The 16,628-nt window shown below is 42.3% G+C and overlaps 1 protein-coding gene across 1 annotated transcript in view; it reads right to left on the bottom strand.

The window, feature by feature from the left end:
* The window catches only part of LOC106607602 (glutamate receptor ionotropic, delta-1), a 483,227-nt gene that overhangs the window by 104,907 nt on the left and 361,692 nt on the right, over nucleotides 1-16,628 (bottom strand). The window contains exons 6-7 of the mRNA XM_014204697.3: nucleotides 6,829-7,002; nucleotides 2,519-2,680 (exon numbers count right to left, since the gene is read on the bottom strand). Of these exons, the coding sequence (XP_014060172.3) occupies nucleotides 2,519-2,680; nucleotides 6,829-7,002 (336 nt within the window). The remainder of the gene's footprint in view (nucleotides 1-2,518; nucleotides 2,681-6,828; nucleotides 7,003-16,628) is intronic.

Below are 16,628 nucleotides of genomic sequence, written 5' to 3'. Positions count from 1 at the left end.
CCTTTTTCCTTTCAATATTTTCATTTCTAAATGATTACTTTCATGAAGGGTTTAATCACAGCCTATAAATTGATGCAATCAAGTACATTTTGTTCCAATTTGTTAATTTGGATAAACCAATGCTGGTGAATGAAGCCGAGGAAGGAAAGGGGGACTCCAAGCTAGGCTGAAAAGATGTGCTATATGGCCTCCTCTTCCTAGTATCCTGAAGGCTAAAATGTGAAATCGCTGGATTTTTTTTTGTGAACTCAGAGGAAGGCTTCAATCGTAGAGGGACATCAGGGAATGCTGTGGCTTTGTTTTTACAGAGACATGGCTTACGGACGATATACTCGACTCAACCAGATGGCTTTTCCATTTTCAGTATGGATCTAAAGGCAGCTTCTGGTAAGAGTAGGGGGGAGGAGTGTGTTTCCTCATCAACAATACCTGGTGTACTGAGATTGAAAACATCTCAAGCTCCTTTTCACCCGATCTGGGGCGGTAGGTAGCATAGCGGTTAAGAGCGTTGGGCCAGTATCCCTGAGCCGACTTGGTGAAAAATCGGTCGATGTGCCACAAGGCATTGCTCCTGTAAGTCACTGTACAAGATAATTAGCCAGCAAGAAACCTCTCACCCAGAAGCAGTCTTTATTGTCGTGGGTGATTTTAACCAAGCAATTATCACCAAAATGTATCCTGACCCACAAGAAGAAACAACCTGCTAGACCATCAGATCACATCTCTCTGTTCCTCTCTGTTCCTCAACAGGGAGACACCAACACAGAGAATAGTGAGTCATTGGACAGAGGATGCAGACTAAATGCTGCAGGATTGTTTTGAGAATACTGATTGAAATATGTTCAAAGATTCATCCACCAAGGAGACTCATACATCAACATCGAAGAATATACATCGTCAGTCACAGGCTTCATTAGGAAATGTGTTGATGTTGTACTCACAATAACAATACGGACAAACCCCAACCAAAAACCTTTGATGAACAGAGATATCCGTACCATGCTGAGATCACGTACTGCAGCATTCAATGTCAACAGAACAAACCTCAATTACTCAGTGGTGTGCGAAGCGTGCAAGGTAAGCAGGTACGAGCTCCGCAAATCCATTGCTGAAGCAAAAAGACAATACAAACTCAAACTCGCACTGATGTTTGACAACTCATGTTCGCAACGCATGTGGCAAGGACTATAGACAATAATGGACAACAAAGGCAAATCCAGCTGTGTGGTGCCCACCTAAGCCTCTTTCCCAGATGAGCTTTACACATTCTATGCTCGCTTCGAGGAATCCAGGAAGATACTCGCTGCTCCGGACGACCAGGTGCATTCGCTATACAAGGCTGACGTGAGGAAAACTTTCAAAAGAGTGAAAACTCACAAAGACACCAGTCCAGATGGCATCCCTGGCAAAGGTCCTCAGAGTGTGTGCTGACTAGCTGGCGGGTGTTTTCTCTGACATCTTCAACATTTCTCTGTCCCAGGCTGTAGTGCCCACCTGCTTCAAGGAGACCACCATCCTCCCAGTGCCCAGGAAAAACAAGATGACATGCCCAAATGTCTATCGGCCAGACGGGCAGACCACAGGCTGTGAGGATTGGCAACAACACCTCCTCAACCCTGACTGTTAACACAGGGGCCCCCCAGGGGTGTGTTCTCAGCCGTCTGCTGTATTCCATATGTTCACCCACGACTGCGTGGCTTTGCACGACACCAACTTCATCGTCAAGTTGGCTGATGATACCACGGTTGTAGGCCTGATAACCAAAAATGACGAGTCAGCCTATAGGAAGGAGGTAAGTGAAGTGGCATTGTGGTGCCAGGACAACAACCTTTCCCTCAATGTCAGCAAAACAAAGGATTTTTTTAAATAATTGTTTTATTTAACCTTTATTTAAATAGGCAAGTCCGTTAAGAACAAATGCTAATTTACAATGACGGCCTACACCAGCCAAACCCTAACCAGGACGACGCTGGGCCAATTGCACGCCGCTCTATGGGACTCCCGATCATGGCCAGTTGTGATACAGCCTGGGATCGAACCAGGGTCACTGATGTAGTGATGCCTCTAGCACTGTGATGCAGTGCCTTAGACCACTGCGCCACTCGGGAGCCCTGGAAGTTGATTGTTTTCTTCATGAAGCAGAGGAAGGAACGTCCCACTGATCCACATCAAAGGAACTGCATTAGTCAGCAGTTTTAAGTTCCTCAGCACCCACATCACCGAGCACTTGACATGGACCAACAACCCCGCCACTCTTGTCAAGAGGGCCCAACAGCATCTCTACTTCCTAAGGCAGCTGAAGAAAATTGATACGCCAAGGAGACTGCATGTAAGCATTTAGTTTGACGGTGTGTACCATGTGAATCCTGCACATATGACAAATAAAACTTGAAACTTGAAACTAAACACAAAAGACTGAATCATTCTCTTTGTACATCTGTATTCAAAGAGTTGAGATACATGTGAAAAGAATGAAAGGAATCCATTTCGACACCGTATGAGTTAGTCTGCGTCCTACCTTCTGGATGGTGTCCAGCATAGACCAGCCTCCATTCCAGGGCTTGGTGGACTTCCTCATGCAGTTCAGACTAGCCATGCTATGCCACTTCCTGTCCTCCAGCTTACTGTAGAAGGCATTGGCCAGCATCAGCACACTGTCATACAGGTACAAGTTGGAGACCTGGGGAGAAACAACACAATAAAACATCTTCTAGAAAAGGTTTTGAGCAGAATCAGCAGCGTCATGCAGGTAATTAACTAATTTGAGATCTGGCAAGGAAAAACTCCCCAAAACTGTTGGAGCTAAAACGAGATGCTCAAAATCAATTGTTGAACCTTCTGAAAGTTTACAAGACCAACACAAAAGCGGTTCCTCTCTGCCTCTGCCTCTGCCCCTGTGAGGTTTAGGGGAAATAAATTGCTCAGTAGGGAATAAGCATGTCCACAAAATGAAAGGGAGAAACAGACCCATAGTGGTTGACACCTGGGGTGCAGAAAACACCAAGTCTGACACTGCAATGACCACTTTTAAGTTACAGACAAGAGATATGAAAGATAAACTCAAGTTTTCTAATGATAGAAAAAGACATGTCTGTTGAAATGCCACAGAGCATTACTCACAATTACACCCACGGTATACCTTTTCCAACTTGTCTGTGGGAAATTGTGATTTATTGAAGGACCACTGGAGAAAGAGAAGCCCAAACACATTCCCTGGCATTTTCATTTGGAATAAAAATAGGCACAATGGATTGCTTACGTCCAAAGCATGCTTTCGATATAAGGGAAGTATTTTGCTACACCAACAAAGGCATGTATGAATGGCAGGGTACAGCAATGACATAAGGAGATATTTTCTGAAGGACACCATTCCTCAGACCTCCGTTCCTGTATTCTATCATGGTTCACCATGAGATCAATACATGTACAATTATTGTTTTCCTCATTTCATAGAGGATTCAATTGGACATTCAATCCACATGGCCATATTGGGTATAGAGGAAACACACTTGTTGAGTTGAAATTTATGTGACGGTGGTAAATCGAGTTTACAAAATGCATTTTTTTTTTTTTAAGTTAGCTCAAAAGTTAGCTCAAACATAAACACACTAGGTAATTTCCATATAAAAGGACCCATGAGCAACAACATGTGATGTTCAAAGGAGCATGTCAAATTGGGTGTCAAAAGAAAGCCATATCTATATTTTTTGGAAATTAAGGCATATATACATTTTCAACCATTTTCCATCCTAAAAACGTGGAATAAGAAAAGGCTTTGATTTCTGGTCAAACAGATGGAAAACATCTACCAGAAACGCAATAATGTTAAAGTAAAGACTCCTGCCAAATAATATCAACACTTACAGTGCCTTCAGAAAGTATTCATACCCCTTGACTTATTCCACATTTAGTTGTGTTACAGCCTGAATTCAAAATGGATTAAATATTATTTTTTTCTCACTGTCACGTCCTGACCAATATTTAGGTATTATTTGTATTATATTTGGTCAGGACGTGGCAGAGGTATATTTGTTTTGTATTATGGGGTTTTGTGTGTGGTGTGTGTAGTGGGGTGTGTTAGTTTTGGTATAGGTTCTAGGTTTGTTTTTCTATGTGTAGTTTTGGGTGCTGGACTCTCAATTGGAGGCAGGTGTTTCTAGTTGCCTCTGATTGGGAGTCCTATAAGTAGGTGTGTCTTTGTTTGGTAGGTTGTGGGTAGTTGTATTTTGCACTGCGTTTATTTATGCCTGTAAAACTGTTACTAGTCTTATTTCGTTTTTTTGGTTTTTCCTCAGTGTTCACATTCATTTAATAAATTAAGATGATGAGCACTAACTCCTCTGCGTATTGGTCCACGTTCTCCGACGATGATTTCGCTATATCGTCTGACGACGAAGATTTCTGTGACACTCACCCATCTACACATAATACACCATAATGACAAAGTGAAAAAATGTTTTTAGAAATGTTTGCAAATGTATTGAAAAATAAATACATAAATATCCTAAGTATTCATTCACAACCCTGAGTTAGAATCACCTTTGGCATTGATTACAGCAGTGAGTCTTTTTAGGTAAGTCTCTAAGAACTTTCCACACCTGGATTGTACAATATTTGCACATTATTATTTTTCAATTCTTCAAGCTCTGTCAAGTTGGTTGTTGATCATTGCTAGACAGCCATTTTCAAGTTTTGCAGTACATTTTCAAGCCTATTTAAGTCAAGACTCTAAGTAGGTCACTCAGGAACATTCAATTTCGTCTTGGTAAGCAACTCCAGCGTACATTTGGCCTTGTGTTTTAGGTTATTGTCCTGCTGAAAGGTGAATTATGGGACTCCCGATCATGGTGGAAATCACTTGGAGCTGATTTCCTGGTGTTTTTAAAGTATTGTATGTCTCAAGAAAAATGTATGTTGTTTTATTTTTAATTTTTTTATCAGAAAACTTGGAGGGGGCAAATAAAACCACTCGGCCGCCAGTTGGGAAACCCTGCTCAAAGGGATATTTAATGTATACTTTTTCTTTTTACCCATCTACCGATAAGTGCCCTCCTTCACAAGGCATTGAAAAACCTCCCTGGTCTTTGTGGTTGAATCTCTGTTTGAAATTCACTGTTCGACTGAGGGATCTTACAGATAATTGTATGTGTGGGGTAACAGAGAGGTAGGTAGTCATTCAAAAACTCATGTTAAACACAATTATTGCACACAGAATGAGTCCATGCAACTTATTATGTGACTTGTTAAGCCTTTTTTACTCCTGAATGTATTTAGGCTTTCCATAACAAAGGGGTTGAATACTTATTGACTCAAAACATTTCAGCTTTTAATTTTTAATTAATTGGAATAAGTCAAGGTGTGTGAAGACATTCTGAAGGCACTGTATATTTAGTTTTGGATACATTTTTCTGTCTTCTGTAGGTTTAAGAAACTTTGCCTTGGGCCTTGAAATTCCGTTACCAAAAACCCACATATCTTTAAGTTATTTTAAAATGTCTCTCCCTCATGAGGAGGGAGGATAATGAAAGTACACAGACATTAAAAGGCAGACCTATCAATTAGGTATAGTGTTTTTACTGATATCAATTTTGTATATGAATTATTAAGTGGTTAAAACTCGAAATTCCATTACCAAATCGTTAACTACATTTTCCTAAAGATCGGTAATGGAATTTCTGCAATTAAATTGGGTACAATGGGAAATCATAGTAGTAACAAACCACAGTTGGGTTCAAATGTTTGTACAGGACAGTATAGTTCAGTTCAGCTCAGTAAAGAAAAGTAGAGTATAGTTCAGTACAGTACAGCACAGTAAAATACAGTACAGTAAAGAAAAGTATAGTTCAGTAGAGTACTGTACAGTAGAGTTCGGTACAGTACACAGTAGAGCACACTAGAGTTGAGTACACTGTATTGTACTGTACTCTGTTGTACTGAACTCTACTCTATATAAAAATAACCAGTGTGTAGAATAATACCCAGATATTCAAAGAAGGATATTGCATTTTTATACATTTGTATACCTATTTAGGATACATCACCATGAAGAGAAGGAAATGCCCACTTACAAACGCCTAAAGCATTTGTTATCACTGAAGCTTTATGATGGTCTGGCTGGTGTACTTAAGGCTTTATGCATCACTTGATGAATCCTAAGAAAGTAAGTCTGGTGTACTAACGTATCATGATCATGACTTCAAAGGGGATAGATAAGGGATAGATAAGTGGCCAGTGCTTTACCCAGCACAGGTAACACGTCTATATCAGAAAAGAAAAGCACTTGCCTGTGCTTTTTTTCTCTCTTACAAATACTTGGCATTAGCCAGTGCTTCACCTTTTTTCACATTAATAATTGAGAGATAAAGTCTAAAGTAATACCACATGATTTTACCATCTGTCCTAAACAGTGTTCTATGCTAGCTATGGAGTTTGAATAGTAAGTCATGGTCATTGCACACTAGATGACTATGGAGAATATTTCTAAGTCATTTTTAACATTAGAAATCTGTGTTCCTGTGTTATCCTGTGTCAGAATAGTGATGGTGACAGACTGAGGTGTTTAACATTGGAGGGATGTGTGAAGGAAATGACAGTGTTAGAATGATGATGATGTTCAATGTTGTGACAGCGCTGACAGGCCAATCGCTCTCGCCGACCTTCAGACATGCTTTTGTCATGGTTATGGTCATGTCTTGTCAATATATGGGGTGATGTTGGGTGAATGACAAAGTATTCTGTGATGGTGTGGATACAGTGTTACGGTGATGACAGGGTGGTGACGGGTCTGATGGTCAAATAGAGTAATAAAGTCCTATCCTTCACACTGACCTCCAGGGACTGCAGGTAGCCCTCCTGGGGATCACAGAGCAGAGAGGAGATGCGGTGGTTGTTCCTCATGCAGCGGATGTTGGTGTCTCTCCACAGAGGGAAGATCTGCCGTATGACGGTCATCCGGCCCAACGAACTGTGGACCAGCTCCATGATTTCTGTGTCACTCACCTCCTGCGGCAAAGAAGAGAGGGTGAGGTGGGAGGGTTCATGGTCAAAACCATAAAATAAATCTAAGAATTGTCTTGTAAATTCACACTATGAACTTGTCTTAAGCTGTGGATTCACATATGAATTATAGGACTAGGTACAGGTTGTGTGACAACTAAGTATGAGTATGATTAATCAATATACACATTAAGAAATACATGCAATAAACACTCTTCTCAAGGTCAGGTTTTCAATTAATTTTCAGCTGAAAATGGATTGGGGATCATCACTAATGTCCGATATCGATCAGTTCCTTTGGAAAATTGACAAAGTAAAAACTCTACTTCAATTTCTTAGAATCCCAGAACGTACACCATAAAGCTGTGGGGAGGAACCTCCCTACTCATGTATGCGGGCAAGGGTGATGGATGAGAGGAATGCGTTCAGGGTCAGACAGGGGATGACCTGTGAACGGTCAGATCAATAGCGATGAGACCTAGAGCTGCTGGTCTGACTCAGGAGCAAGACAGCGGTCAATGTTGATGTGACAGAAAACCAGCACTCGGATCAAACACCACAGTAATGAGACAACTGACTGGTCAAACTTATCGGTGTTTCTCTACCTCTCGGTCTCTCTCTTTCGATCTGTCCAAGTTTGTTTTTCTCTTTCAGATGTTTCATCTCCCTGCCTATGTTTCTCGTTAGCTGTCTGTCTGTCTCGCTTTCTCCCTCGATTTCATTTTCCCTTTGTGTCGATTTATCTCACTCTCTTTGGCCCTTTCGCCCTATTTATCTCACTGTCCAAACTCATCAATTCCTTTGAGAAATGCATAACTTTTATGCAACAAGCACCACACCTCATGGATAATTCAGTAGGTGTGTGCTTTACTGCTTTTAGAAAGAGGCACCTACATTTTTATACAGCAGAAACACTACACTATGAGTCATACAAACAGCCAGTCAACTGTAAATAATGGATATTCATGAGGTGCTGTTGTGCATTAACCGGGTGGAAAATGCTGTAGGATTCACGGAGGTATGACCTCACGTCCAGGATCGTCCTTCCTGTCTTGACCTGTTAGAACGTTCCACCACAGATGACTGCTGTGACATCACTTGACCCTGCAGTGACCTTGATGGAGCCATTTTGCTAACAAGACAGAAATGACCACAGACTAGTGGTTTGAAAGAAAAGCACAGAGCATTAAGCGCTAGGTCTTCATGTTTTAATGTGGAGAGAACACGTTTTGGTATGCAGGGGAAGAACGTTGGTGGGGTACCCTTTGAGTTTGTTGATTAGTCTGGTGGCACTCTAACACAGTGTGTGACTAACATTCTGGACCGTGTATTACTGTATAATACAATTTCAGTGCAGGTCAAAGCCATCATTCCAGAGCTGTATATCAGATTGAATGAATGTGTTAAGGAGATCAGCTGTTTATGCATTCAGTGTGGACATACACTTTGGGAGGAAAACACTACCAAAGCTCCTATTACTGTCCTGAGGTGACCAACTTAAGCATGGAAACCAAAAATATGTATTTCAATGGCAGACATCCTCTAAATACATTAATCAAATCAAGCCTGTCTGACAGCGAAATTATCCTCAATATGCCGCTCAGTCAACGTTATTAATCTATCATGATATATAAATCAAGAAATCCTGGTGATCACCATAGAGATTTAATTGGGAGTTAAAACACTTTTTTAAGCTTTAGACATGTATGCTGAGAAGCTCTGCGACTTGGAGAAGGACTGGGAGGTACTGTACTCTTATCTAGCCCTCCCTCCCCCCAACATCACACACTATCACTTGCCTCTACCATTACTAATCTGCTAGCTCTGACTAGTAGACACATACAGGTAACTGCCAACATGAAGGAAACACCAACATAAAGTGTCTTAATAGGGCTTTGGGCCACCACAGAACAGCTTCAACGCGCCTTGGCATAGATTCTACAAGTTTCTGGAACTATATTGGAGGGATGCAACACTATTCGTTCATGACAAATTCCATAATTTGGTGTTTTGTTGATGATGAAATGCTGTCTAATGAATCCCCCATAGGAGTTAAATTGGGTTGAGATCTGGTGACTGAGACACACACACACTTTAAACCCCCTATGCTCCTTTGAGACCCCTCTTTCAAAGTCATTGAGATCTCTTCTTCTAGCTATGGTAGCCAAAACAATGGACAACTGATCATTTTTATACATGATCCTAAGCATGATGGTTGGTTAATTGCTTATTAATTAACATACGAACCACACCTGTGTGTGTGCGTGTCTGTGTGCGCCCGCGCACATCTCAGTCACCAGATCTCAACCCAATTGAACACATATGGGAGATTCTGGAGTGGCAACATTTCATCATCTTTAAAAGAGAAGGGTCCAGGATTATCTCCAACAACATAGCAAACTGCTTAAAGGGATACTTCTGGATTTTGGCAATGAGGCCCATTATCTACTTACTCAGAGTCAGATGAACTCATGGATACCATTTTTGTGTCTCTTTGTGCAGTTTGAAGGAAGTTGCTAACTAGCACCAGCGCAATTGCTAACTAGTGTTAGTGCAATGACTGGAAGTCTATGGTATCTGCTAGCATGCTAGCAGCAGATACCCATAGCCTTACATTAATTGTGCTAATGCTAGTTAACATTGGTTCACGAAACTACCACTTAACTTCCTTCATACTGGACACAGAGACATAACAATGGTATCCACAAGTTCATCTGATAAGGGGCCTCATTACCAAAATCATGAAGTATCCCTTTAAGAGACTGACGGTCTGGGTTTGGTAGCGCTCCAGTCCTCCCTGTCATAATAAGCAACAGAGGATATAGAAATTGTATTATACCCCTGAGAAATAAGTAAAGTCAATGTAAGTAACCTTATTTATGTTCGTTTAACTGTTAACTTCGAGGGTATTGTCAGCAATAATCGTATGCCCATAGAATTTAATTCCACTGTTGGCAGCTCCCTCAGTACCATAGCCTCAAATGTAAATGTCACTGACATGTCTACCTTGGATCAGCCTCTCAGAATAGTACTAAAAACAAACAAGCAACCCAGAAAAGTACTAAACATAGCGCATATTGTTAAAGTATGTAGCCTGAGAAACAAGGTTCATGAAATGTACAACTTACTAACATCAGAAGACATCCATATTCTGGCCATTGGTGAAACACACTTAGATAATTAATTTGATGATGCAGTAGTAGCTATACATGGTTATAGAATATATAGGAAATATAGAAATGCAAATGAAGGAGGAGTTGCCATGTATGCCCAGAGTCATATTCCTGTTAGGCTGAGAGAGGATCTCATGTCAGATGATGTTGAAGTAATATGGCTAAAGCCCATTCTTGTAGGAAGTTGCTATAGACCACTGAGTACTAAAAGTCAGTACTTGGACTATATGTGTGAAATGCTCGATGTATGTGTAGTGTATGTGATATCAACAGGTATATGTTCTGGATGACATAAATATTGACTGGTTGTCATCAAGCTGTCCACTCAAAAAGAAGATTCAAGTTGTAACCAATGCCTGCAATCTGGCACAGGCTATCAGGCAACCTACCAGGGTATTTACAAACAGAACAGGAACTAAATCATCCACATATACTGATCACATCTTTACTAATGCTGCATGAATCTGCTCTAAAGTAGTATCCACACCCATCGGGTGCAGTGAATATAATAGCCATATCTAGAAAAAACTAGGTTCCAAAGACTGGACCTAAAATTGTTTATAAGCGATCATACAACAGGTTTTGCAATGAATCCTATGTCGAAGATGTGAACAATATTTGTTCTTCTGATGTGTGTAATGAGGAACAACCTGACTCTGCACTTGAAGCATTTATGAAACGGCTTCTTACAATTACTGATAAGCACGTGCCCATCCAGAAACTGACTGTTAGAACTGCCAAATCACAATAGATTATGAATTTGAAAAAGTGATGGCTGAGAGGGATGAGGCAAAAAGAATAGAAAATAAGTGTGACAACACAGCAGACTGGCAAACACAGTAAATTGAGAAATCTAAACTAAAGAAAAATAAACTATAATATGGAACAAAGTTAAATTATAGAAAGAATGATAGTAAAAAGCTCTGGAGTACTTTAAATTATATTCTCGGCAAAAAAGTGAACTCGGCTTCATCCTTCATTGAGTCAAATGGCTTGTTCATAACAAAACCCTTTGATATTGCCAATCACTTTAATAACTTTTTTGTTGACAAGATTAGCAAATTGCTTCATATTCATGCATAACGGACCAAATAATGAAAGTTAAGCGCGGTAGTTTTGAGTTCTGCAAAGTGGGTGTGGAAGAGGTGTTATTTTTTGTTGCTATCTATAAATAAGGACAAGCCACCTGGTACTGACAACTTAGATGGTAAATCAAAATCAAATCAAATCAAATTTTATTGGTCACCTACACATGGTTAGCAGATGTTAATGCGAGTGTAGTGAAATGCTTATGCTTCTAGTTCCGACCATGCAGTAATATCTAACAAGTAATATAACAATTTCACAACAACTAACTTATACACACAAGTGTAAAGGAATGAATAAGAATATGTACATAGAAATATATGGATGAGCGATGGCCGAACGGCATAGGCAAGATGCAGTAGATGGTATAGAGTACAGTATATACATATGAGATGAGTAATGTAGGGTATGTAAACATTATATAAAGTGGCATTGTTTAAAGTGACTGGTGATACATTTATTACATCCAATTTTTAAATATTAAAGTGGCTAGAGATTTGAGTCAGTATGTTGGCAGCAGCCACTCAATGTTAGTGATGGCTGCTTAACAGTCTGATGGCCTTGAGATAGAAGCTGTTTTTCAGTCTCTCGGTCCCCGCTTTGATGCACCTGTACTGACCTCGCCTTCTGGATGATAGCGGCGTGAACAGGCAGTGGCTCAGGTGGTTGTTGTCCTTGATGATCTTTTTGGCCTTCCTGTGACATCGGGTGGTGTAGGTGTCCTGGAGGGCAGGTAGTTTACCCCCGGTGATGCGTTGTGCAGACCTCACTACCCTCTGGAGAGCCTTGCGGTTGTGGGCGGAGCAGTTGCCATACTAGGCAGTGATACAGCCCGTCAGGATGCTCTCGATTGTGCATCTGTAAAAGTTTGTGAGTATTTTTGGTGACAAGCCAAATTTCTTCAGCCTCCTGAGGTTGAAGAGGCACTGTTGCGCCTTCTTCACCACTCTGTCTGTGTGGGTGGACCATTTCAGTTTGTCCGTGATGTGTACGCAGAGGAACTTAAAACTTTCCACCTTCTCCACTACGGTCCCGTCGATGTGGATAGAGGGTGCTCCATCTGCTGTTTCCTGAAGTCCACGATCATCTCCTTTGTTTTGTTGACGTTGAGTGTGAGGTTATTTTCCTGACACCACACTCCGAGGGCCCTCACCTCCTCCCTGTAGGCCGTCTCGTCATTGTTGGTAATCAAGCCTACCACTGTCGTCTGCAAACTTGATGATTGAGTTGGAGGCGTGCATGGCCACGCAGTCATGGGTAAACAGGGAGTACAGGAGAGGGCTGAGAAAACACCCTTGTGGGGCCCCAGTGTTGAGGATCAACGGGGTGGAGGTGTTGTTTCCTACCCTCACCCCCTGGGGAAGGCCCGTCAGAAAGTCCAGGACCCAGTTGCACAGGGCGGGGTCGAGACCCAGTGTCTCGAGCTTAATGACGAGTTTGAAGGGTCCTATGGGGTTAAATGCTGAGCTGTAATCGATGAACAGCATTCTTACATAGGTATTCCTCTTGTCCAGATGGGTTAGGCAGTGTGCAGTGTGATTGCGATTACGTCGTCTGTGGACCTATTGGGGCGGTATCAAATTGGAGTGGGTCTAGGGTGTCAGGTGGAGATACAATACAAATCATTAAAATCCAGACGGAAAATATTTACACAAGAAGCAACCTAATATCACACAGTCAAACTCTCAGTCATTTAGTAAGTTCAACATTCTGCCATTCTCACTGTTAAACATGGAGGTGATATGGAGGTGACTAGTCTCTCAAAGCACTTCATGATGACGGAAGTGAGTGCTACGGGCGATAGCTGTTTAGCTCAGTTACCTTAGCTTTCTTGGGAACAGGAACAATGGTGGTCCTCTTGAAGCATGTGGGAACAGCAGACTGGGATAGGGATTGATTGAATATGTCCGTAAACACACCAGCCAGCTGGTCTGCGCATGCTCTGAGGATGCGGCTAGGGATGCCGTCTGGGCTGGCAGCCTTGCGAGGGTTCAATAATATTCGGGTCGCGGGCTGGAAAAAATACCCAGCTACAAATACCCAGCCTTGTTAAAATACCCAGCTACAATAAATGCAGCCTTAGGATATGTGGTTTCCAGTTCACATAGAGTCCAATGAAGTTATTTCAGGGCTGTCGAGGTGTCTGCTTGGGGGGGGGGGGGGGGGGGGTGTACACGGCTGTGATTATAATCAAAGAGAATTACCTTGGTAGATAATGCGGTCGGAATTTGATTGTAAGGAATTCTAGGTTAGGTGAACAAAAAGACTTGAGTTCCTGTATGTTGTTATGATCACACCATGGCCCATTAAACATAAGGCATACACCCCTGCCCTTCTTCTTACCAGAGAGATGTTTATTTCTGTCGACGTGATGCATGAAGAAACCAGGTGGCTGTACCGACTCTGATAACGTATCCCGAGTGAGCCATGTTTCCGTGAAACAGAGACTGTTACAATCTCTGATGTTTCTCTGGAAGGCAACCCTTGCACGGACTTCGTCTACCTTGTTGTCAAGAGACTGGACATTGGCTAGTAGTATACTCGGGAGTGGTGGGCGATGTGCCCATCTACGGAGCCTGACCAGAAGACTGCTCTGTCTATCCCTTTTGCAGCACCGTTGTTTTGGGTCGCCTGCTGGGATCCAATCCATTGTCCTGGGTGGTGGACCAAACGAAGGATCCGCTTCGGGAAAGTCGTATTCCTGGTCGTAATATTGGTGAGTTGACAGTGCTCTTATATCCAATAGTTCCTCCCGGCTGTATGTAATAAGACTTAAGATTTCCTGGGGTAACAGTGTAAGAAATAATACTTTAAAAAATACTGCATAGTTTCCTAAATTGCTGATGTTGGTAGCGGAATACATTGCAACTACTGTTTGACACATCTTCTATTAAGCCTAGAAGACGGTGCGTGCCCTCAGGCCTGGATGGATGCAAAGGTCATTCCGCTACCCAAGAATAGCAGAGCAACCTTTAATGGTTCAAACAGCTGACCAATCAACCTCAACTTGGCAAAGTTTTGGAAAAAATCAGTTTGACCAAATACAAAGTTATTTTACAGAAAACAAATGAACAACACACTTGACACTGACACAAATGACTGATGATTGGCTGAAAGAAATTCATAGTAAGAAGATTGTCGAAGCTGTTTTGTTAGACTTCAGTGCAGCTATTATTGATCATAACCTATTGCTGAAAAAACTGAGGTGTTATAGATCTGCATCCTGTGCCTTATAATGGATTAAGAGTTACCTATTTATACTGCTCAAAAAAATAAAGGGAACACTTAAACAACACATCCTAGATCTTTATGAAAGAAATAATGTTATTTAATACTTTTTTCTTTACATAGTTGAATGTGCTGACAACAAAATCACACAATGGAAATCCAATTTATCAACCCATGGAGGTCTGGATTTGGAGTCACACTCAAAATTAAAGTGGAAAACCACACTACAGGCTGATCCAACTTTGATGTAATGTCCTTAAAACAAGTCAAAATGAGGCTCAGTAGTGTGTGTGGCCTCCACGTGCCTGTATGACCTCCCTACAACGCCTGGGCATGCTCCTGATGAGGTGGCGGATGGTCTCCTGAGGGATCTCCTCCCAGACCTGGACTAAAGCATCCGCCAACTCCTGGACAGTCTGTGGTGCAACGTGGCATTGGTGGATGGAGCGAGACATGATGTCCCAGATGTGCTCAATTGGATTCAGGTCTGGGGAACGGGCGGGCCAGTCCATAGCATCAATGCCTTCCTCTTGCAGGAACTGCTGACACACTCCAGCCACATGAGGTCTAGCATTGTCTTGCATTAGGAGGAACCCAGGGCCAACCGCACCAGCATATGGTCTCACAAGTGGTCTGAGGGTCTCATCTCGGTACCTAATGGCAGTCAGGCTACCTCTGGCGAGCACATGGAGGGCTGTGCGGCCCCCCAAAGAAATGCCACCCCACACCATGACTGACCCACCGCCAAACCGGTCATGCTGGAGGATGTTGCAGGCAGCAGAATGTTCTCCATGGCGTCTCCAGACTCTGTCACATCTGTCACATGTGCTCAGTGTGAACCTGCTTTCATCTGTGAAGAGCACAGGGTGCCAGTGGCGAATTTGCCAATCTTGGTGTTCTCTGGCAAATGCCAAACGTCCTGCACGGTGTTGGGCTGTAAGCACAACCCCCACCTGTGGACGTCGGGCCCTCATACCACCCTCATGGAGTCTGTTTCTGACCGTTTGAGCAGACACATGCACATTTGTGGCCTGCTGGAGGTCATTTTGCAGGGCTCTGGCAGTGCTTCTCCTGCTCCTCCTTGCACAAAGGCGGAGGTAGCGGTCCTGCTGCTGGGTTGTTGCCCTCCTACGGCCTCCTCCACGTCTCCTGATGTACTGGCCTGTCTCCTGGTAGCGCCTCCATGCTCTGGACACTACACTGACAGACACAGCAAACCTTCTTGCCACAGCTCGCATTGATGTGCCATCCTGGATGAGCTGCACTACCTGAGGCACTTGTGTGGGTTGTAGACTCCGTCTCATGCTACCACTAGAGTGAAAGCACCACCAGCATTCAAAAGTGACCAAAACATCAGCCAGGAAGCATAGGAACTGAGAAGTGGTCTGTGGTCCCCACCTGCAGAACCACTCCTTTATTGGTGGTGTCTTGCTAATTGCCTATAATTTCCACCTGTTGTCTATTCCATTTGCACAACAGCATGTGAAATGTATTGTCAATCAGTGTTGCTTCCTAAGTGAACAGTTTGATTTCACAGAAGTGTGATTGACTTGGAGTTACATTGTGTTTAACCTGTTAGGGCTAGGGGGCAGCATTTGCACGTCTGGATAAAAAAAATGTACCCGATTTAATCTGGTTACTAATCCTACCCAGTAACTAGAATATGCATATACTTATTATATATGGATAGAAAACACTCTAAAGTTTCTAAAACTGTTTGAATGGTGTCTGTGAGTATAACAGAACTCATTTGGCAGGCAAAACCCTGAGACATTTTCTGACAGGAAGTGGATACCTGATGTGTTGTATTGACTTTAAACCTATCCCATTGAAAAACACAGGGGCTGAGGAATATTTTGGCACTTCCTATTGCTTCCACTAGATGTCACCAGCCTTTACAAAGTGTTTTGAGTCTTCTGGAGGGAGATCTGACCGAACAAGAGCCATGGAACGATGATGTCCCATTAGACACCTGGCGCGCGAGTTCATGTTGGGTACCCTCGTTCCAATACGTTATAAAAGAGTATGCATTCGTCCACCTTGAATATTATTCATGTTCTGGTTAAAAAAGGCCCTAATGATTTATGCTATACAACGTTTGACATGTTTGAACGAACGTAAATATATTTTTTCCCCTCGTTCATG

The sequence above is a fragment of the Salmo salar genome, chromosome 01 (genome assembly GCF_965601325.2).
Source record: "Salmo salar chromosome 01, fSalSal1, whole genome shotgun sequence".
Taxonomy (NCBI): Eukaryota; Metazoa; Chordata; class Actinopteri; order Salmoniformes; family Salmonidae; genus Salmo; species Salmo salar.
Note: the sequence above shows the minus strand (reverse complement) of the source record. Positions and strands in the feature narration are given on the sequence as shown.